Source organism: Dipteris shenzhenensis, chromosome 6, assembly GCF_047967505.1.
Source record: "Dipteris shenzhenensis isolate YYH24624 ecotype China chromosome 6, Dip_SZ_1.0, whole genome shotgun sequence".
Lineage (NCBI taxonomy): Eukaryota > Viridiplantae > Streptophyta > Polypodiopsida > Gleicheniales > Dipteridaceae > Dipteris > Dipteris shenzhenensis.
In genome coordinates, this window is record NC_141601.1 from 40,376,664 (window position 1) to 40,401,093 (window position 24,430).

A 24,430-nucleotide genomic window follows, 5' to 3' on the forward strand; every position below is an offset into this window, starting at 1 on the left:
CATAGTGTTGGGTATCTCTTAGACCCTGAGTGGTGGAACATGAAGCCCGAAGAGATTCCGATTGTAATGGATGACTTCCATAGAGTGGTGCGTGGGCATTATCCCAACAACCGTGAGTTTGTAAAGTGTTGTAACGAATTGGCACAGTATCAATGCAAAGAGGGGTTGTTTGCTTCAGAGAATGTGCAAGCATTGGCTGAAAGTACACCTGCTTGGAAATGGTGGATGATGAACGGAGCATTGTGGAGGCATCGTGCAAGCTCTTGCAACCAATAGCTGTGAGAGTTCTTGCTCAGATGTGCTCTAACTCAAGCTCTGAGAGGAATTGGAGCCACTACAAGTTCATTCATAGCACTTTGCGCAACAGGCTTTTAGACGATCGAGCTGAGAAGCTCGTATATATATATGCCAATCACAAAATGTTGGATGCGCTAGGTGATGTGGGGTATGAGGAGCAAGTTCCAAAGTGGACATATGACATCCACGTGGAGGCAGCCGTGGCCGAAGGACCTCCATTGTTGAAACCACGAGTGCTTGAAGAGGAGGCCATGGAGGAGCTTGATGATGTTACATCCGAAGAGGATGTTGAAGATGATGACGAGGAGGATGCATTTGAAAGTGGTCGAATGGCCCAGATGTTTCCAACTGAAGATGATGGGCTCAATGATGATAGTGGACTTGCAGGAATTTTCAGCCCATGTAATGTATTTGTCGCCACCAAATGATCAATATATTGAAGCATTGGATGCCTGGCTGTAGCATACAAAAAGCACTGAGAGGGCAACCTTGCCGAACTAAACATCTAAGTGTCAAACTTTGCTATCCTGATAAATCCAAAAGATAAAATTGCAGTTTTTACCAAATCCCAAAGCTTGCATAGTCTGAGCTATAAAGTCCCATTGAATGGTGTCAAATGCCTTCGCAATATCTACCTGCAAGATAAGCACATCTTGCTCTATATACTTGGCATACTCAATCCCAACATAGGCATTTGCAATGTTATCTGTAATATGGCATTGTGGAATAAAGCCATACTGAGCAGAATGCAAGCCATCATGTAAATATTCCTTTATCCGATCAACCACCATTTTGGTGATTATCTTGTATATCACCGGCATCAAAGTAATGGGCCTCCAATCAGCTAATGACTCACAAATGGGCTTCTTGGGAAGAAGTTTAACCAACCCTTTCTTCCAAGCATCCGGCATACATTGATTTCGCCAAGCAGTATTGATCATTTGCAGCAAAGGGATTTTTAGCTAATCCCAAAAAGCCAAGTAAAATTCCACCGTCAGACCATCCCAACCAGGAGATTTCCATCTACCACATGATTTGACAGCATCACTTAGCTCTTGTTCAGTGAAAGGAGCTTCCAAATCCAAGGCCTGTGCTTGAGAGACAATTGGAGTGCTATGCTGTAACAAATTTCCCCTTGCTGCTGTAATAACCTCTTGCGAAGGTTAATTAGCTTTTCCAAACTGAGAAGAAAAATGTCAAACACAAGCTGCAGCAAGCTCTGCCCTGCTCTGCCCTGGAAGAAGTCCAAACACCATCTGATAATAAAGCCCTGCAAATCTTTTGAGAAGATCTTCTATAATGCAACCCTTTAAAAAATCCTTGGTTGTTTTCCACCTCACTTTTGAGGGGGTTTTATTTATCCTTATGATTTCATGATGTATTCCGCTTTGAGCTTGCTCTCGTAGGATTTTCTCTTACTTAATAGAAGTCTCTTTCTTGAAAAAAAAAAAAAAGGCTTTAGAGGAGCAGCCTTTATCCAAAAAGGCTCTCTGTCTTACACGTGTTTCCCATTTAACTATTTTCCTATTGTCATTGCATTGCAAATAATATTTCGCCTGACATTTGCCCGAGCAAAACAAGGTCTTCAAGTAGCTTTTGCCATAACTACGAATGACAGCTTGCATTCGTGTGACAAAGGCTTCCCAAGCAAAATCAATACCAATGGCAGCCTGTCAAGATAGTGGCTGAACCACATCTTTAACCAGTGTCTTGTATGCTTCACGCTGCAAATAACTGTTGTTGACAATTAGCAATTTTCTATGAACAAGCCTGTCATCAGGTATCTCATGGAGAGCAATCCTTAGCCACAAAGGGGCATGATCAGAATATGGAAACGTGTAATCCACCCATAAATTGACCGTGTGAAAATCAGAATGATGAGGATCAACTCTATACCATCTATCCAACCGAGCCCGATAAGCAAACTGAGCATTGTGTTGAAAAGTGTAACCAGGCAGCATATGCTGTGATTCTTTCCACAAATCAATAAGAGCAAGCTGAGTCAATAAAGTACACCAATGCTGAAGCTCAGATGCTAACATATGAGTATGACCTGATGTATTATCACCTGGTTGAGGAGCATTATTCAAATCTCCACAAATGAATGCATGTTGTTTCCAGGGATAACTTTGCATATGAGCCCAAATTAAACCTCTACTACAAGAGGATTGTGGCGCATAAACTGAAGCAAACTCAAAAACTTCCCCCTGTATAAGACATTGGATAATCAACCATCTACCTTGACTATCATTTAGAGCAACCACTGGCTGTAATTCATGTTTCACAAGGAAAACCACCCCTGAAAAAGTATGTTCTCTTGCATAGAAAATATCATAACCAAAGAAATTCCCATAATGACCAGCATACATATGCTGATTGTGCTCTTGCAATGCAACTATGTCAGGCTGCATTTGATGCAGATAACCCCAAACCAACTTCCATTTCCTGGGATCGCAAAGACCCTGTACATTGAGAGTAAGACACTTTATGTATGACAGCATATTTACTAAGTATTTACATTGGGGAACTCAAAAGCTCAAGCTTGCATTTCAACCTTAGGATCCGGCCCCCGACTTTTAGATGAAACTAATGTCTGTGGAGAAGATAAAAGAGCAGACACTTCCTCTTTAGGAAAGAGGGTACGATTGGCTGCAGCCCATGTAATTCCAATTCCTGAATTTTCTTGAGGAGTATTCCCAGTTGATGACGAACCATTCCAAGTACGTGATGGAAGAGGTCTTCTTGCTGTCATAATTTTTCTTGGACTCTGCCAAGCTTCCTGCAAAGTTTTTTCCCTTACTTTCAATTGAGAAGCTGAAGGCATCGAGGGAGAAACAGTAGCATTTGACGCAGCAGGAGCTTTCCCCTTATCTTGAGCTGCATTTGCTGGTTTATTTGACTTATTCTTGGCCTAAGAAGAGACAGAAGTATCCTTAGGATGCATACCAACAGGCATAGCATCTAGAGGCATTTTATGTAGGACTAGCGGGCATTGTGAAGCCATGTTCCCAAACTTTTTACATTCAAAGCAAGCTCCTGCAAATAAGCCCCATTTCGACTTGTAAAATGCATTGCCCATTGCAACATTATTTACTGTAACAGAGTATCAGTCTGGAGTGGGATTATGTATCCCACAAAATGCAAAATATATTCGAGTTGCCATTTGGTCATGGTGGACACACCACCTTCCCCAAAGAGGCTGCAATTTTTGGCAACAAAGAAGCAAGGCATTGAGGGAAGTCCACAACCTCCACCACACAGGACAACGATGCCTGATCAAAGCCTGATAATCCCTGGTAGGCGACCAAGGGAGAGCATGTACCATCTGCTGGCCATAAAAAAGAGGGGAGTGCTCAAGTAGCATCTGCTTGTGATGTTCATCCACCATAGAAGCCCCTAGCTGCACAATGCACTTTGCGAACAAAACAGTCCCCCAAAGTGCATGTCAGCCAATTTCCAACATCCGCTGCAACCGGCATCCTGCCTTCAATTTTCTAATCCTTCTTGTGATGGATAAATACCCATTTTTTATCTTCTTATTTTCCGTTTCTGTACACGGCAGAGTAGCTTTAGGCCTTGCATTTGGGATGCATGCTTGGCATACTCACGCACCAAATCGACAATATCTTCTACTTCCACCATTATTCCAACTGTGGGAGTAGGACCCTTCCAATCCTTGCGTATATCATCAAAACCTTCATGCATCACATCATAAAGTAACTAAGCCTCCAAAGAAACATGCCCGGGGTCATCCTGACCCAAATCCTGCTTTTGCCTTTTATTTGTGTATGTCTTCATAATAGTCGTTGAAAACCTGTAAAGCGAAAAAGGAGAGGTAGGAAAGGGAAAGAGCGTTGAACAAGTTGAAGGTAAAGGGTAGAAAGAGATAGTGAAAGAGGATAGTGACTGAAATAGAGCATACAACAAAGAGAGAGGGGGTGTTATTTACGAGATTGAAGAAGGTTGGAACAAAGAACGACAAAGAGATTTTGATGACGTTAAAAGGGAACGAAGGAGGAAGAAAAAGAAGAAAAACACAGTAAGCTTCACGACAAAGCTGTGCAGAGCGTGGCCGTACAGGCTATATGGAACAATACAGCACTGTACGGAATGTTGATAGGACCTGCATCAGAAAAACGAGGGCGAGAAAAGCAGAGCAGAATCAACACTAGGGCTCGTGGGCTGACACGGGAACCAAAAAAGGGCACAGAAAGCCATGATAGCTCGCACACGGACTGGGCTGAAGCATGCCTCTCCACCTCTCCTCTCCACACACCACAAACACAAGAACCCAATACACACTTTTTTTAGTAAAAACTTTGATTGATTATATTACAAGAATAGTCACCTCAAAAAAGAGGCGTTAGAAAATACATCAATTGAAGATCTCAATATAAGCCAAATATACATCCTGATCTATTTAGCGAGTCTGCAAGCAATCAAAGAAAAATTGCTACGGAGAACGCTTAAAGAAAGCAAACAAAGAAAAATTGGGATCACTAAAGACTTTACAATTGCGGTCTGCCATAAAGTCCAAAGTGCCCAATAGTAAACCCAAACAAAGAAAAGATGAAACTCCGGTCACTACGGATGAAAACCAAAGAACCAAAAAAATTTCCCAAAGAGAACAGTCGGGAATCTCGCTTGTAGCCTCTGTCGAAGAGAATCCAGAAACTGTCGAGAACACGGGTAATGCCAGAATAAATGAGACACAGTCTCCCGAGAAATAAGACGCCGATGACATAAAGTAGATGTGTCTATGGGTCAGCAACTGTCCAAATGGAAAAATTCCAAGAAGCATTCACCATAAAAAAACCTTTTGCCAAAGTGGAACCTTGTATGCCCAAAGTTGCTGCAGTCTTTCCTCCACCACTTAGCTTACCGATGCATTTGCCAAAGAGAATCACCCCTTTCTGAAATCCAAGGTTGAGGCAAAAGGATTTTGTATAATGCATGCGTAGTAATCTGAGATAGCCTCAAAGGACGAGATGAGAACCTAGTACACACACACACACGAAACAAACCAACAATTGCCTGTAGCATAGCATAGCTTATCCAACGTGTAGATATACTTATGTCCTTGCAATCACCATCTGAGAATGCAAGACATCTAGTGCGGAAGATATGCCACAGTAAAACACCCACTTATCTTGCTTCAAGACTTGTGCATATACAAGATAATATAGAGGCCACGTACACAGAGATGTACAGCCAAAGAAAGGTGTATAGATATCCAAACCTGTCATATCTGTTCTAACACCTTCAGCAAACACCCACTGAGGTATGGCACCAACACAAGCTCTGTTTCCTGAACCTCTGCTGTAGAGTCCCTCCTGGATCCCCATAGACTGCCGACTGGCCAGTCTGTAAAACCACAGACTAGTCACTAGGGTCTGCCGACCCAGTCAGTATAGGGGCCTATGCAGGCCTGCACAGCAGCCCACATGGCTGCAGCTCTGCGAGCCCTGTGTGCTATCCAGGGTGGCCTCATTGGCTGCCCTGAAGTGACATGAAGGATGTACAATTGCTGCCCACATGGCAGCCTTCTGTTCAGTCCAAGCACAGCAGAGGAAAGGGCTGCCTTTAGGGCTGAACCGGATGTCAAGCCCCTTTGCACTCACAAGTGGGGCATTGACGCACCTGTGAGCCCATCCCTCTTATGATGTCAAGCCCCTTTACACTTCGTCATGTGGGGCTTACATTCCATGGTACAGCTGCAAGCACATAGAAAACTCTCTAGACAATCATCACCAGACAAATCAAATTGGATAGGTGAGACCATTGCCTCCAGCCTCAATTAAAACAAGGAAAACCGAAACCTGTCTCAGTTTCTGAATTGTCTTTAAGCATCTGCATTACCTGTGTAATCCGCAACAAACTTAATGCTAGTGCCTCAAGAGAGAATCACACCAAATACCAGGTGCACCCAAATGTGTATGCCACAATAGAGTGAAATATCACCAAAACTCAAAGCTCAAAGCATCTGACTCATGTGCATATACTATGCATCCATATGAGCAAATCTGGCCCAAAAGAAAATGCCAATAAGTGCCAAATGACTCAAGCATAAACACCGTCCACTGGCATATGCATCAATAATATCTCATCCAAGAGAGCTTTGCACTATCAGTGCATCACCTGCAATGTGTCAAAGCTATCCCTCAACTTAAAATAGCATCCATGTGCAAAGCGTCCATAAAAAATAGCATCCCACAAGGCAATTTGGGCCTATTAGCGCATCCAACAAGGACCGCAATGCATCCAAATGGCCTATAAATCATCCATTGCAACCAATGCATACCACGAATGAGCGCACACTGCTCAAACTGCAACCAGAGTGATCTGCATAAGGTATGCTCAAGAAATCATAGTCCCACGGTAATGAGCGCTACTGAAAATAGAACCTGAGATGCCTCAAAACATGGGCGCCATTGCATAATCGGACTCAGCAAGAAAATCTACAAATATCTCTCTTCTACCAGAACTCCAAAATCCCAACCGATGAGTGAGAAATGGGAGTCAATACTTATCCACTGCCATGTGGCATAAATCTAAGGTTTCAAAACCTTAGAATGAAAAATGCATAACAAAGAGACGAAATCGAATACACAGAGATCTATAACTCTGAAAATCCTCCACCGAATCGTGCAAGAACTGATAGGTAGGGGTTTTTGGGCGTCCGGAACACAATGGGACAGACGGTTTTGGAAACCGTGGTCTCAATCACTGGGTCCAACACACGGACTGAAAAACGTTTTTGGAAACAGAGCTGTTTGTAAACTCCACCGGAGTGCGAATGATGAGCAACATAGAAGTTTTAGGACCTCCTGAGTCCACCGGAACTGACAGATCTGCAAATGGTTGCTCCAAACTTGAGTTCCAATACCCGGGCAAAAAAAACACAGGAACTGACACAGTGAGTCAGAAATCCAATGAAATGATCCCAGATTCAAGAATGAAGGTGTTTCCAAGCTCCTGAAGTAATGTGGACACCAAAAGCAAGCAATAGTTGCCTCTACAAGTCAATATGGAGTCTCTGTCATCGAACGGAACAGGGAAAAGCTCAAAAAACGACTTTTTCTTTGAAAGCTCTTAACAGGCTCTCAAAACCACTTTGCAAAGCCAAAGTGAATTTTCCAAAGGTTTCTCCAAGGTCTCTGCACACTTGGATGCAAGTAAAGTCACCCACAAAGCTTCCCACAGAGCTTCTCCTTCCTCCCACAGAGCTGCTGAGCTTCCAGCATTCACGCACGCTCAGCTAGATCACTCGGGCTCTGATACCAGTTAAGAGTGCTCTCAACGGAAGCAAGAACGGAAGAAGGAGAGAAAGAAAGAAAGAAAGAAAGTGTATTATTGTCCACTAAAGGCCAAAATGGGCCCATGGGACATCAAGAACTCTGCATACAAGATAGCACAAAATCAACGTGCCACAAAGAAGAGGCATCGTCGAATATCATCTAAGTGCTACGCAATACAATGCAAGTGAAAGTACATAATGTCAAATCTGAGCCTAAATACAAAGTAAACTAGATGCAAGGAAACCGCCCCTGGGTGCAAAATGGGGGGATGAGTACAATATGCCAATGCAAAGATACAAGTCCAGGTGTCACGGAGTCTGAGAACCAAAATAATACTGGAAATCCTGTCCATCGACTCTGCCTCCTGCTATGAGAGTACAAATCTGAGCAAAGGTGAGGTGAGCGGCTAGTGGGGCGAGATCTCCATGAGTAAGTCTCCTCCGAAAAGCTGCCATCATCCTGGATCGTCTGGAGATGAAGCGACGAGTACGTCCCCTATGTAACAAGATCCTGCGGCGTCTACAAACCATCTCATATGTACATCCACAGGGTGGACATCTCATATGTACATCCACAGGGTGGAGGCATGTGTCCTGTGTGAGCTCTGACCTCCTCGTGCTCCTCCTGGTCTCTGTCCTCTGGTATAGCGTGTGCCTGAGCTCTATCAGGCTGGGCTCTATCACGCTCCGGTCTGTGCTGATGGTCTCTGAGGTAGTCTCGTCGAAGCATAGTGGCCTCCCTGACATAAAGAGCTAGGCAATGCTGATCCTCGTAGTCCATCACTCGTGAGAGAGGTCCAAAGCCATCTGTGAAGAGACAGTGGAATCTACCTCTGAGCTCATAATATAGCGGGCATCTGCAAATGAAGTGCTCCTCTGACTCCACCTCTCCCATGGTGCAACAAGGGCAAATCCTGGTCTCTCGGCCTGGTCGCCGTCCATCCTCCATGCGTCGCATCATACCAGCCTCTATCTCGAGCTGATGCGAAGAGACTCTAAGCTGGCCAAGGGCAATCCTCAGTGAGTGGGACATGTGGATACCTGTATAGCCTGGTGAAATGACAAATCCATCCTCTGAGATCCGAAGGAAGTGGTCACGATATGTAGCCATCTTCGTCGGAAGCTGCGTGGGATAAATCCAAGTGCGATACGTATGAAGCTGCAGCAAGTCTGCTCTCGTGACCTGGCTAAGCTCGTGGCGAGTCAACTCGAGATGAGGGGCATCTATGCTGTATCGGAAGGGAGGCAGTCTATCCATGTCTAGTCCAAGAGATGTGAGCCACCTAGTGAGTCTGAAGTACCAGCAGTATCCGTGCCAACTCCATAGAAGATGCAAGTGCTAACCATGGCAACCGAGCTCTGCCTGCTGCTGCTGAGTCTCCAAACTCCCTAACCCTATGCAAATACATGACCGACTGAAACGCTGCATCCAATGCAAGGGGAGTAGCTCCAAACTCTGCTAGCATGATCTCGTGCGGAACTGTAGCCTTGGCCCTAATGAGCCGAGAGAACATGATGATCTGTAACCTCTCTACTCGTCTCCAATCTGCAACGCCGAGGTCTCCTGCCCAGAAAGGAGCTGCATACATCGCAGCTGGTCTCACCAATGTATCAAAAAGCAAGGATTTCGTATCGGGATGCTGAAAGTGGGACTGAAAACACTGACGCTCAAGATGAGCCAACGAAGCATACCCTTTACTAATCCTATCTCGTGCTGCATATGTCATGGTGAAAACCGGTCCCCTGAAAACTGCCCCCAAATAAGTGTACTCTCTAACAAGCTCAATGGGCTGTCCGTCATATGTGAAGCAAAACTCATCCGTGCTATAAATACGATCAGAGGTGTTGAAAACCATAACCTTGGTCTTGCCAAGGTTTACGGTCAACCCCCTGTCCTGGCAAAACCTGTGGAGTGCCTCAATATGTGCCTGGAGGCCCTGAGCAGTAGAGGAAATGAGAACCACATCGTCCGCATACAGGAGGATAGGAATGGAGGATCCTGAGAGAGTAGAGCCCACACCGCCTGTCATCTGTATAAACATCTCTAGCTCATCAATATATAATCCAAAGAGAGTAGGAGAGAGCGGGCAAGAGAGATAGAGAGCCACACAAGTTTGGTGGGTGCAGAACCACCCTTGTGTTTGAGTATTGTACATAACCGGGGTTAAGGCACAGTGACCTTTAACCCCCACAGTGCTTTCCCATCATTTGAATCAGAGTAGTATCGTTTTCAGCCAAGGTGCAATATACAAGGGTCAATCTGGATGATTCTGAAGGTTTCTCTGATGCAAAGGAATCAATCAGTAAATGCACAGAGATCGATCAGTAAATGCAAAGGAATCGATCAGTAAATGCACAACTGATTCACGCAGCCGGGGGAAAGTAGAAGGGTATTATATGGTCCGTGGACTATTACAGAGTGGCTGTGTTTGACTGTGTACAGAAGTTTCTGAGGCTGTTTGACAGTGTTTTTGAGGAAGGTGTGGATGATGAACTGATGCCTACATGGAGGTGTGGGAAGACCACAGTGTGGAATTTTTTTTGAGAATAGTTTGGGGTCTGATTGGAGTTTGCTGGGTGACCATCTTGTGGCTTGCTTTTGATGGAGTTGCCAGTGTTTTGTGGATCCAAGGGGGCGGACCTTGGCGGGTATTTACATGTATTCCCTGATGAGCATACATGAAGGTGTGGGAAGACCACAGTCTGGGAATTTTTGGTGAATAGTTTGGGGTCTGGTTGCTGGGTGACCATCTTGTGGCTTGCCTTTGATGGAATTGCTAGTGTTTTGTGGATCCAGGGGAGAAGACCTTGGGGTTTATTTACGTGTTTTCTGAGGAGCAGACATGTTGTACAATTAGCCTGGGGAAGAGTGGGCTAATATATTGGTTGGGTGATTTCTTGGGGACAATGCACTTATGTGGTACAGGTCTTTGCCTCCAATAGTCATGAACAGTTGGGATTGCCTTGTCTAGTGCCTTGGTTGAGCTGTTTAAGCTATGAGAATATCCTTTAATAATTTTGCAGAAGATTGAGGGTCTGAAGAGTCTTTCAGGTGGCACTGAGGTTCAGGAAATTATGGAAAAAGTATTTGGATGCACTTGCTTTTTTAGATGATGGTGGCTTGGAACATTTTAAGGTAAAGTCCTTTGTGGATGCATTGTTACCACAGTTTTGAAGGTAAGGTGTGAAGAAGGGGAAGAAGTAATGTTCATTGCTTAAAAGAAAGAATGGAAGTTGCAAAATGTGGCTCAATGTTGTGGTATGGCAGAAAAAATCAGGATGTGTAAACCTGTTTTTCCACTGGCAGATTGTGTTGATGCTCTGTTGCCTTCACCTTTAGTGGAGGAGGAAAAGGGGGTTGATTATGTAGTTGTATGTGAGGAAGTGAAGGAGATGATGAGTGCCCAAGAGGGCATTCCAGTTATGCATGATGAGGAGGTTGAACTTGTAAATGCTTTGACAAAGCTCTCATTGAAACATGATGCGTAGCAGCCAGTGTGAAGCATATCAGGTATTTTCTGGGAGCATTCTTTGAGGATGCTCATTTGCTCCTGGGATTCGTCGATCACTGAAGTGATGTGTCTGAGGGTATTACAGTTTGCAAGGATTGGGGAGTAGAGAGGGATCTTCAGTCCAAAGGATCTATGTTTGTGGAGTTGACTTCAAAGGTTGTGGCTTATGTGGAGATGGGCCATCTTCATGCTACAGTTGTGATGCCTAATGACTAGTGGAATTGTTTGGTGTCTCGGCAGTGGGGTGAGTTTGTTGATTGGTTGGATGCTATCAATGATCATGCAGGTTTGAATACTTCACAGTAAGGTGTCAATATTGAGATTGGACAAAATGTTCTTGTTTGGAGTTCGCTATGACAGCTCCTCTTGGTTGTGGTGGTGCTTTTTGGCTTGTGCCTTGGCTAGGTTGGGGAAAGCATTGTGTGGCATGAATTGATGCACTATATGGCAGTGTTTCCATTCGGGTCTTGATGTTTCTACTATTGTTCTTGGCGGGCAGCATGCATGTGAGGTCTAGCAGGGCCCTAATACTGTGGATGAGTTATTCTACAGTGGATGGATTTTGTTTTGTTTTAGGTTGATGGGTCTTTCTTGGGAGGTTGAGCTCATGCAATGGCTAAGTCACGCTGCATACTTCGCAGCTAGCAGAGAATATGGTACAGGGAGTTTTAATTTATGCAAAAGGCTGTTCTAGTGTGTGCAGTTGTAACCCGTCTTTGCTATGGAGACCAGAGGAAGAAGGGGGACTTCCGGAGCTTCAGGATGTGATAAGAAGTCTTGAAGATCAGAGGTGTCTAGGGAAAATGTGCGATTAAGTGCATGTTGGGTGGTCTTGTTCCCACGGGGGGGTAGAGTGGTTGTGGTGTAAATAGTGGAAAAAAAGGTCTAGTGGATACATACATAATTTGTATCTTCCTCTTGTAGACTTGTCATTGCATCCTTCTGTTTTACCACCATAAGCATGTTAAAAGATTGACTGGTGTTTCGTAAGATCTTTAACTCATCAATATTTTTTAGTATGGAGGTGATTCAAGGAATGGGAATTTTCAGCAATCAGTGTAACTCTCAAGGATAATATTTGTCATTGGGAACCTGATATTTTATGTCAAGCTATGGAGTTCTCACTCCTGCTGCTGCATAAGCACGGTCATGATTTGTGAATCTCACACATGCTATAAATCGCTTTGAGAATTGAGTTTCCTTAGAACGAGTGCATTTAATTTCAAAAATTTTCTGTTGTCTCATTATAGATTGATGAAAGAGGAAAAGAGTTGGGGGGAGAGAAAAAAGCAGTGCACAATTTTTTCGATGTCAGCACTCGATGACAAAATTTGTATCCATTGTAAGCAGAATTCTCATAGCTGAATGTCCTTCAAAGGTGCATGAAAATTCCACTACTGTTTGAAAATTCACAAATAATTGGTGTGTCAAAAAGCTTTTCCTACTGAACCAAACAACTGTATCTTCTCTGCAACAACAGCCTGCATTGCTTCCTCTGCAGAACTAAAAACATCAAGCAGCTCATTCTTGGTGGTTTTCAGAGCAGCCATATATGCAGAGCGCACCTCTGTGTTTACATTGAACTTGCGGACACCATGTTTTATGCATTCCTGCAATGAAGCATTCCATCTTGTAAGCAATCTTTAGATTGCAAATCTCCCTGAAATTGTGGTATAATATGCTGCATATTCTTGAAAAACTGGGAAGATTAACCTCATCAATTTCAAAAAAAATTACAGCATGAAGTATTCTAGAAATGTCAGAACAACAGAAATCTCTCTACCTATTTATATAAATTTACAAAATAAATGAGGCAAGGAGGATTCTGGTGTCTGTTTAAAGGCTTAGATGACCAGGATGTTGATTCCAATGCACTACCTAATCCACTGTGCCATGTTCCTAGACCTTGTTCACTACAAATAAAATCTAAGTCTTGTTTGGAATGGCCTTTGTGTTCCTCTATGCTTTTGGTCTTTATATTGCTCCTCGTCCTCCTCTGACCTCCCTATCATCTTCTTATGATTTTCCTGCTGCTGGACTTTCTACACTGGTTGCCCTTCCTACCTCTACTTCTGACACCCTCATACTCCCCTTTCCCTACACATTCACCCCTTTCTTGCTATCTGCTCTGCCCGTACACCTTACCTCTAGCTATTCTTACACCTTTTCCCTGTTCATTGGATCCCTCCGACCTGTCCGTACCTCTGTTTTGCTGCTCGTTGGCCCTCTTTCCCTCTTGCATGTTGGCCTCCCTCCTTTTTGTCTGAGCATTGTTTTTGCTGCTCATTGGACCTCCTGCTGTTGGCCCCTTTTTTCCTTGTATCATCTACCTGTCCTTAACGTTCTCTTTTGTCTATGCATTGTTTTTGCTGCACGTTGGCCCTCCTGCTGTTGGCCCCTTTTTTCTGTCTTATCTACCTGTCCTTACCTCCTTTTTGTGGCTCGTTGGCCTGCCTTCTTAGTTCACCACAACCTGGCCACATCCTTTCCATACTTCATTCCTGTCATCTTCATTTGCTTTCCCTTGTTGTCATTGTTCTGTTGACCCCATAGGTTTCTTGCAATTTTTTAACCGTTCATACTCTACTTTTCATCCCCCTTCCTTGTCTTCCATCCCCAAATGGCCTCTCTCTATCTTATCTTTTAATTTCTTTTTCTCTAAGTATTATTGAGTTGCATGCACAAACCTCGCTTCACCATGAACTTTGCCTGCTTATGTGTGCAAATGTAGGGAGAATCACCTTAGTCTACTGCCTTCTGTTGAATACAAGTCCTTTAAATGCAGTAATATGCAGATTCTATGCAAGGGTTCTAAAAATGCACATTTTGATGCACTTCCCACCAGAGCAATGATGATAGGAACATCTGTGAAGCTCAGCCATTATAAGTAGCGTTTGACTTGAATCATCCTGGACGGGACGTGCTGCGGCACTACTCAGCCCCTGCAGCAAGAAGTGCTGCCACACACCCATGCAATATAGGTGGCCTCTCCTCATCCCTAGCATGTAGGCCCTTCATGTGACACGGCGAATGAAATAGAGCATTTGATGAGTGTCCATATGAAGGCATATGGTGGAGAAGGGAGAGAGAGAGGGTAGGCTAGGGAGAGAGATAATGATACTCAAAGAAAGACATATGGAAATGAAATGACTAAGCAATGAACAAATGAAAGTACTTACATGTAGACCAAAGAGCTTGTAGCTTGATACTTGATTGATTTTGACACTAGACAAGTACAGCTCTTATATAGACCACACACACACATATGAACACCAATGCATATGGGATAACTCCCAATGTGACACGTGGCATCCATAGGACACACTAGACTAGAACTCACACTAGAACACACCAAATCGACTCCTCTTGACTCCATTTCCTCACACCATATGCCTAGTGGTCCATCATGTTTATGATTTCCTACTCACGCCAATGCTTGCCCCGTGGAAATAAATAGCTGCTGCCCAGTCCATAGCATCCGCATAGGCGATTGCAGCGCTTATGTCCATCGTCATCAAGTGTGTTTTCCCAAGCTGTTAGGTGGCTCTGTAATTAATGTCGTGAATCTGCCCTTATATATATGTTTAAACTAAACGGTGCACCCTCCCTGCATTTGCTCTTCCAGTGTCTGCAGTTTCTGGCTGATTGGCAGTGTTGGAAGTCTAAGGCTGGCTAGCATATGTTGCTGGCATGAAAACTTCGTGAACCAAATTTATGGAACCTTGAGCGGGGCCTCTTGATCCTCTTGAGCGGTGGTTTCTGGTACGAGACGAGGTCTTGCCCCTTCCCCACAAACCCAATGGATGCTCTATATATACCTCCACGATGCAATCTCCAATTAAAAATACAGATTTGACATCCATTTTTCAATAGGACACGAGTAGTGTACTGCATGGGAAGTGTTCGTCCTGATGGTGTAAACTTTGCAATTGGTGCAAAAGTTTCAGTCAAATCTATCTTTGGGAGTATCCCTCGGCAACCAACCTTGCCTTGTACTTATCAATGTATCCATCTACTTTATCTTTCCTTTTGTAATGTGGTGGCATCCAATCACATTCTTCTCAAATGGAAGATCAAGTAGATCTTATTTCACCATGGCATCCATACCTTGCTTCCTATGGCATTCTTCCAATGCACATGCTAAACAGCGTGTGTGAACGTATGAGGTTTGTCCTCATCTAGAACATGCAACACAAATGCTGCGTTTATACTTTTTCAGCTGTTGCATTGTGTTTGATTTCCTTTTCTTGTTTCTTTGAGGCGATTCCTGAATTTCAAATCTTCTTGTGTCTTCAAATACCACTTTGGTAATTTTTGGTCTCCTTCTGAACCCCTTTTAAGTGTCGCAAAGCCTGCTTATGCTCTTGCTGAGCTGCTTGTGTTGGCTGAGCTAGATGCTCTGGGCCTTCTTTTTGTTAATCCTCGTCTTGCAAATCATCTACCACAAAGTCTGGCTGCATGTAGGAACTAGCTTAATGAATATTTCTGTATTTGAAGATGATATCTCTATTCAATGAATTTCTTTGATTCCATATGATAAAACCTATAGGCTTAACTTTGGTCATTTTAACCAGCAATGACGCATTTGTTGGTATTCTCCTTTAGCTGTCAACTCCTTGGGCACATGAGCACAAGGTCTACATCTAAAACCTCTGACCAGTCGAACTCCGAGCAAGATTTTTTGATCAAAGAAGAAACCGAGCAAAACCCACCAAAATGACATTACTGCATAGAGGACAACCAGCATTAGTGTACAGAGGGCATCTAGTAGAGGAAAAAAATTTACCAGGCTCATGATCATCATTATCATAAAAAATTTGCCATTTCCTCAAGTGAAAATTAAGTTTAATGATAGTAGTGGTATTTGTGCAGTCTCAGTGGCATAAGTATACCTCTTTGGGAGTAGGAGGTTTAAGTAGTAAAGTATTGATTGTGGTATAGATAGAGTCCCTTTGCACCATTCTCATAGCTTCTCATTAAAAGGGTGATGTTAATGATGATGTAGTTTTGGACAAAAAATTTTGCGTAAATCAAGCCATGCCAATTCATTTGAAGTGGCCCAAAACCCCCCAAAAAAATTTTGATGCACAATTTAGAGATTTTAACATCACCAATGCGTCAAAAATGCCCCAAAACCCCTAAAATGACTTTTGAATCACTAAAATCGGACTTCAGGTGAGGGAGAAATGACATTTTTAGGCAATTGTTTTTTGCCTAAAAATGTAATTTCTCCCTCATATTAAGTCCGATTTTCGTGATTTGAAAGTCGTTTTGGGGCACTCCGGATGCATTGGTGATGTTGGAATATCCAAAATTTGCACCAATTTTGTGCTCCATGTTAGTGAAAAATTTTTCAATAATAAGTCATGCCAGCGCAACACGTTCTAGCCTGAAAAAGAACTTTCCCAGAAATGCTATGAAATGCTACATGTTTGGGTGATGTTAAGAGGAATTGAATGTAGTTGCTTATAAATGGTAATATGAGAAGGACAAAGTCTCAAGGAAACATTATGATATTGTTGCAACGATGATGATAGATAAATTAGTCTTTTGATGATCATTATAATGATCATGTAACTTATTCACATTGCATTCATGGAAATTTTGAATGAAGAGACATGAAAGAAATGAATGGAAAGACAAATGGTTAAAGCATGAGAGAAATGCACAGACTAATCCTCATTCAAATGGCTATTTCTCATGCTTTTCCCCTCTCTCTTGCATTACCCCCTTGTCTCATGCATTGCTTTAGAGACTAGATGGATACCTCTTTCAATTCGAGATCACTGGTCATCAAGATCAATATCACGTTTGCAAACTCTTAGGGCATTTTGTCAAGGATTTCCCAAAGAAGAAAAAGGTGCTCAAGAAGAAAAGAAAGAATGCTCCCCTCACTCAACACGATCCTTCTTTGGCCCCTGCTCCTCGTTGTCGATGGAGGATGGTAAGCTTGCTACTCTTGCTCCCTTGGATCACAAGTCCCCTCATGCCCATCGTATGCCTCCTTAGACTCCTAATCAACCTCTCTCTCCTTCAGGTCACCAGGTCCTTCCTCCTACTGGAGGACTTGGTTTGGCCCACACTAATATAATATGACCTTCAGATAGAGCTACTAGAGTGGATGCCTCCTTTTCTGCTTTGGCTCCCTCAATGTAGTTGGGGACTTTGCTCCATTTCAACTCATGCAAAGCAATACATTTACTCCCCTAGCTGATTGTGGAGACTTTTTCGAGTTCCTGCCTTCCACTTTATTGATACTCTTTCTCATTTGGAGAAGGCATTGACTCCCATTGGCACAAGATAGCATCGTATCATCCTTTCTCCAGTGGACTTCCCGCCCCTCACTTATACTAGGACACGTTCAGAGAGGGCAAATGCTTCCTTCACTACATTTGGGAACTATATATATATATATATTATATATGTGTGTGTGTGTGCCAAGTGGAGATCTTCCAATATTCTAATTTGTCCTAAATTTTGTTAAATACCCAAGACATTTGTTGCTTATTTCTGATTTTCCAGCCAATTGGATAACCCAAATGTCTTACTATGTTCTCCGGAGGAATAATCTGACCTGGCCAAAGGAGAGCATGCCAGTCACAATGCTTGAGAGGCAAGAGTTTTGATTTCTGAAAATTAATATTTAGATCAGCTGCCAACCCAAAATAAGAAAGGGTATCCATCAATAAGCGAAGCTCTAGAGGACAATTCTTTGGCATGAAGAAAGAATCATCTGCATAAGCCTGTGCAATGAAAGGCCGCGAGCCAAGAATCTGAAGCCCCACTAGCTGTCCAGTATCAACCAGATGATCCATATAAAGAAGCAAAGGATGTGAAGCAATAGCATAGAGCAAAGCACTGAGACCTGTTCGACCAAGAGAACAGGAGGGACTATGGCTGAATAAGAAAGGCATCGTCCAACCAAGGATCTCTGCCACAGTAGTGAAAAAGGAAGGCATCCCAAGATGCTCTCTCCAAAGAGTCAAGTCCTCCTTCTCTACCCCATTTTTTGTCTGACGGTAACTCAACCATGTTAAAGTCACCTCCAATCACCCATGAATCCGCAATAGGGGCCCATGAGAGCAAATCCTTCCACATAAAGACACGTTCCCCTCTAATGTTGGAGGCATACAGGTTAAGGAAACCAACCTTACACCCTCCAATCAAGAGAATAATCCACTAAGCTCTAGAGGGAATAATGACTCCGTGTCCAATAGAAGTGCCCCCCCTAATGCCCAAGGCAGGCGACCAAAAAGTATGACCAGAAAGCAGTTTGCCAGACTTAGAGCAATCACTGGCATCCAACTTGTGTTCCTGGATAAAAAGGATATCAATAGCACCTCCAATGACACCTGGATGAAGCTGATTCTTGATCAGTTGCCTATGGCGACAGTGTGGAACCCGCCTAGGCCCTGTATGTTCCAGCTGACTATCCTCATCGACAGGAGGATGCTGGATGGAAAGCCTTACCCAACCTAGTAGAGGAGACCAACTTCCCCTGGGCCGAAACACTCCTGCTGAGGGCAGGAAACTCAAGAGGTGAAAGGATCCCTACACCTGCTGAGGGGGAGGCCCTATCAAAAGAAATCCCAATGATCGGGACCCCTAAGGTGGAGGGCACAAACTCATCATCATCCATGAAAGTCGCTGAATCAGCCAGTGTCGAAAAAGAGTTCCCGAGAAGCAAGTCTGGCCGACGAGTGCGAAGAAGACCTGCACTCATGGAGGAAGGAGGAGAAGGACCTGCCAAGCCTCTATCAGCAGATTTGGAGCTGGAAGGATCTGTAGTCCTCATCTGTGCAAATACTCCCTCAATTGTGGCATGAACAGTCTTAGGGGGAGAAGTATCGGTAGCCCCCTCGTGATCAGAAACAAAAATGACTGGGGCTGGTGCATCTGAAGTCCCCTCCTGATGTGGAACTGTAGTATCTAGGGCTGCAATAGCATCCACCTCTGGAGTCTGGATGGCATCTGTCTGAACCGGATCAAGGGTCTCCTCCTGAGGTAAAGGAGCCACTCTGACCGCTCTCCAACGTGGTATTGGGAGTGCTGCAGGCTTTCGGCACCCTGCTGCCCCTGGTGGTCCTGGGGTGTGCGAAGCAGGGCACCTTGCTTCTCTTGGTAGTCCTGAAGTGCGTGGTACAAGCCGCAAGGGAGATGCAGATGGGGTAGTACGTGAAGGAGCCGCACCAGAAGACCTCTTGGGTCTTTTTCTCTTCCTTGGGCAATCTCTAGCAAAGTGCCCAAGGGTCCTGCAAATCCTGCACCGATCCTGTCTACCTGCAATCTCAATTCTTTGTCAAAAGAGAGAGCCATCTGAATGCTGAATCATGATGTGGTCATCTGAGATGTTAGGGTCAGAGACAATGACCCTAACTCGAGGCACCCCGTCCACTCTGACTGCCTCTACCGAGGAAGAAGGCATGCCAAGAAGGGGGGGAATCTCAATGACCACTCCGAAAGTGGTTCCGATAGTAGCAAGAAGTCGATGGTAAACCTGAGGAAGACCAGGAAAGCTGACTCTAATAAAATTTCATTCTTTTCTTTTCTTTCTTTCTCCCTCCCCGCCTTCAGACCCCTTCCTCCCTCCTAACCTGCCCCCTCCCTCCCTCCTAACCCCCCCCCCCTCTTTTCCTCTCCGTCGCCTACCCTCTCCTTCCCCGTCAGCCCTCTCCCTTCTATCCTATCTCAGCTCCCCTCCGCTTCTCCTCTCTGTCCCTTCCCCTCTCTCCTACCCTCTCCTTTTCTCCTCCTTCCTACGTCTATTTCAGGGCGTCCTGGGTAGTAGTTTCACGGATGGAGCTTTAACAGTGTTGGAATCGGCCTTTTCACTTCGATTGGTGAATGGATCCCCATTCAGCCAATCTCTGATGGGTCTATGAGACTGAAAGAAAACCTGATACAAATCACAGTAAGGATGGAGCTATTGAAACGAGCATCATTACCCATGCTGAATCCTAAGTCTGATCATACATAATCAAATCAAATACATCTGGATGTAACAATGAAAAGAAAAGGACTGGAGCGGAGCGGAATCCTCCGTATGTCATGTCGCCCTAGCTGGTGCATAGCCGGTGATGAGACGCTTGTGCCCGTCAAGGGGTGCTGTACGTCTCGGTCTCCTGGACGAGGCTCGACGCAAGACCAGAGCCACCGTGACTCCTGTGGGACGTATCCCGGGTCTAAACAATGACGAGAGGTCCCCTAGAGTGATCTGTGTGTCCCCTCGATGTCTCGTGTGTCATGCTGCGGTCGTCAGGTCGGGGTCTCTGTCACGTTTGCGGCTAAAGACTGGACGATCAATGTCACTCAATGGGAAGAACTCTGTGATCCTGCTCTCAAAGGTATCTGATGATGTGGCCAAGCCCCGTCGCTTGAGTAAGTACTCTCTGTATCGGACCCCCTCGTGAATAAAGGCCGCGAGGCATCTCTAATCTGGGTAGGCGAGGAATCTGGAAAGGAGCCTAGAGTCTCTGAAGAGGCAGTGGTAGCGACCTCGGATCTCGTAGTACACTGGGCACCTAAAAATAAAATGCTCCTCCGACTCGACCTCTCGACAGTCGCACAATATGCATAGGCGATGCTCCCTAGGAATCCCCTCAGCTTTGCCGCTCTCTATGCAGAGGCGGTGTGATGATACCCGAAACTGTCCGATGGAGATCCGTAGTGAGTGAGGCATATGAAGCTCAGTGTACCCCAGTGGTGTGATGAATCCCTCCTCCGAAATACGAAGACAATAATCTTTGTAGAAACTTAGCTTCACTGGAAGCTCCCTCAGCTCCACAACCAGGTCCTAAAGGTGTGTACCTGTAGCAGGAGATCCTCATGAATGACCTGGTTGGTGTGTGGCCCGATCGAGATGGTGGGTGGGAGTACCAGAGGGGCATCTAAACTGTACTGAAAAGGAGGTATCCTATCGATGTGGAACCCTAGTCTCACAAACCATATGTGAGTCCATGCATACCAGCATCGCTCGTCTCCCTCTGCTGCCAACCTCATGGAGGAATCGAGAGCCAACCATGGCAACCTCTGTCTCCCTGATGTGCAGTCCCCATATGATCTAACTCGGTATAGATATATAATGGTCTGAAAGGCTGCATCTAGCTGGAGTGGAGAAGCACCAAACTCATCCTGAATGATGTGATGTGGTACAAATGGTTTCCCTTGGATCATCCGTGAGAGCATGAGGATCTGCAGGCGCTCCACCTGTGTCCACTCTATCTCTGACATGTCAAGCTCCCAACAAGGGCTGCCATACATACCGACTGGTCAGACCAAGGAGTCAAAGAGAAGAGCCTTGGTCCGAGGGTCCTGGAAGTGGGAGTGGAAGCATTGTCTCTCTAGCCGAGCTAGTGAGGTGTATCCCCTGCTCAGTCTGGCCTGCATCGCTGGTCTCATCGTGAAGATCATGCCGGAGAAGATGACCTCCAAGTAAGTGTATGAGGATACGATCTCAACTGGTGACCCACCGAAAGTAAAAGTAAACTGCTTCCGTTGCATGTTTGCTCGAGAGGTGTTAAAGATCATGACCTTGGTCTTGCCAAGGTTGACCTCCAAATCATGGGATAAACAAAAAGCTTGCAATGCATCCAGGTGTCGTTGGAGCCCCTCGGGTGTGGACGACAAGAAGAATCTTGCATAAAGAAGTGCCACATCATCTGCATAAAGAAGAATCCTGATGATGATCCCGGCAAGTGAGCAACTGGTCCCTCTGAACGCCCCCATGAAAGTCTCAAGCTCATCGATGTAGAGGCCAAACAGGGTCGGTGATAAGGGACAACCCTGTTTGACTCCTATGGTACTCAAGATCTCATCTGTCCAACCTGCGCCTGTCCGAACTTGGCCTGAGACTCTCTCATACAGTGCCACGACTGCCCATATGATCTCCTGATCAAATCCTAGTGTCTGTAGGCGTGTGATGAGACGAGCTTAAAGTAATGTGTCAAAGGCTTTGCGGAAATCCACAAAGCAGCAATATACCCTCCCCTTCCGTGATCCGGCCTCCTCAATGTTTGTCTTTGATGTGCACGTGGAGCTAGCTAGAGTTGTGGGCTTTGTTGAGCAGTGTTATTTTGCTGCTACTAATAGACCCTCAAAGAATATCCCTCTTAGTATGTGGAGGCTTTGGCCTTTTGGAGGTGCCCCATCAAGTCTCTTCAATGGAATCCAGTCAAGTGGGGGTGGATTGTAGTAGACAACCACACAAAGGGTCTTTCCTTGTTTGACTTTTTTTTTGTTGCAAAAATAGACTTCCATTAAGTATAAATAAAACCTGCCAGAACAAGCTCAAGCGGTAATACATCATGCTGTGCATGAGAAAAAACTCCTCAAGAAGAGGTACAAAATAACCAAGGTTGAGGCTGAAAATGCCATCTCAACCTTATGGAAGACTTAGAGAAGAAGGGGAGCCCCTCCATTCCCTAAAGAAAGCAACGCTCCTAGCAGAAGCTGCCCAAGAGGACACTTGCATGCCTGTCCAGATGGCCATCAATGTGTGTATAGTGTCTATCCATATACTGGCAATAGTGTGAGAGGGGTGAGCCTGGGATCAATCCAATGCCTCTGTGCACCTGGCTCTCCATATGTGCCACACTAATATACTCACTAGTATCTCCTAAGCAGAGTCCACCGAGGTATGCACAGCCCTGAAGGGTGACACATGAACATCATCCAAAGAATATGGCTCAATCAAGTGTTGTCTGATAGCTATAGCCCATGATGAGTCATGTCTCTCAAAGAAGACCTGAGGTCACGAAAGGGAAAGCCAAGCAACTGAGCCCCAAGTCAGGTGCAAAAGAACTGAAAATCCTGGTAACCCCCTTCCATATAACCTCGGCCTATTTGCTATCCCATGTTGAATAGTATCCATAGCAGTATGGCAACTAGGGTAAGTAGGGTCAGCCCCGTACATGGATCTCCATAGGTTCACTACAATCCCACCATGAATAGAAAGCCGGGAAAAGAGTGATTTTTCTATTCCTGTGGAATTTCTAGAGTCTCCTCCAAAAAGTTTTTTGCAAATCAGCAGAAATATGAAAGGCATCCCAATGAAGAGATATGGAGGGCCTCCAGTCTCTACAACTGAGCTAAAATTTCCTAGCATTACGAACTGATTATGAAAGAAGAGGAGGCTCTTTTCTCGGTGCCCTTCATCAATCCACGCCCACTCTTTTAGGTCCCATTGCAGGAACTTTATGGGTAAACCTCCCATAAATCCATAGCCTCCAAGATTCCAGGGAAATGAGAAAAGGGTCAGGATCCATGTACCAATGAAAGTCAAAACCAATCTCCACATAGACTACAATCCTGACAGGCTGAAATGCTCTCTCTAGCAAGATGTGATCTAAAGATCTAGACAGCCTGCCTCCCGAACGCACATCAAAAACTTGGGCATTCCCATGTACATCATGAACTGCAGTAACCTCAAGTGGAATGCCCGTACTTGAGAATGCGGCCATTGAAGTGGAGCAAGTGATAGGCATGTCATCTGTCTCCATCCAATCCACTAGCAAGGCTACATCGATCTATTGAATTCTACCTGCACTCCCTCTGAGATGACTAGCCAACTGAGCTTTCCTATCCTCTGGAAGCTTTTTGAAAGCTTTCTAGGCACCCACAGTGGAGGCAGGTCCCCTCTCCCAATTGGACCCCTGCATGTAATGAGAGGCACCCCTGTAATGAGAGGCATCCAGTGGTCTACCATGCTCATCTAAAATACTGTCGCCCTACATGAGTGGCTACCTATCAATCTCTTCACGAGAGGAAGGGAGAACCCTTCAAAGAGTACTCCTAAAGCTGGCCCATGCTTTTAGGATAGCTACCATGAGAGGGGAGGAAGGAGATATGAGACAGGCTGAGTTGAAGATCCATCTGGTACTATCCACCAGTCTCCTACCGAAGACTGTGTGCATGACTATATGCTGCAAATAAAAAAGTCCTTCCGAAGAGAGAGTCCTAAGAGCAAAAATTTTCGCGGACTACAAGCACTTGCGGTGGGGTCTCCTCCTCTACCCAGAAGAGCTGCCAATAGAAGGAGATAGTCATGTCATGATCTCCTGTGGATATAGAGAGATTGCTGCAAAGATCTGCGGAAGAAAAAGAAAGTAGATAACTGAGGATCACCAAAGACCCTATGATTGCGATCTATCCATAGAGTCTAGAGCACCCAGTATCTAACCCAAGTAAAAAACAAATCAAACTCCGGTCGCTATGGATGAATGCCAAAGAGCCAAAAGAATTTTCCAAAAACAACATTTGGAAAACGAGCTCCTGTCCAATGATACCCAACAAATCACCAGTATGCGGACAAAGCCAGAAGATATGA

General features: G+C 44.8%; 1 protein-coding gene across 1 annotated transcript in view; it reads right to left on the bottom strand.

Annotated features, from left to right (window-relative positions):
- Nucleotides 1-12,345: 12,345 nt before the first annotated feature.
- The window catches only part of LOC147901170 (ketose-bisphosphate aldolase class-II family protein), a 386,949-nt gene continuing 374,864 nt past the window's right edge, over nucleotides 12,346-24,430 (bottom strand). Inside the window, exon 42 of the mRNA XM_087375500.1 lies at nucleotides 12,346-12,716. Within this exon, the coding sequence (XP_087231626.1) occupies nucleotides 12,534-12,716 (183 nt within the window). The 3' untranslated portion in view covers nucleotides 12,346-12,533. The remainder of the gene's footprint in view (nucleotides 12,717-24,430) is intronic.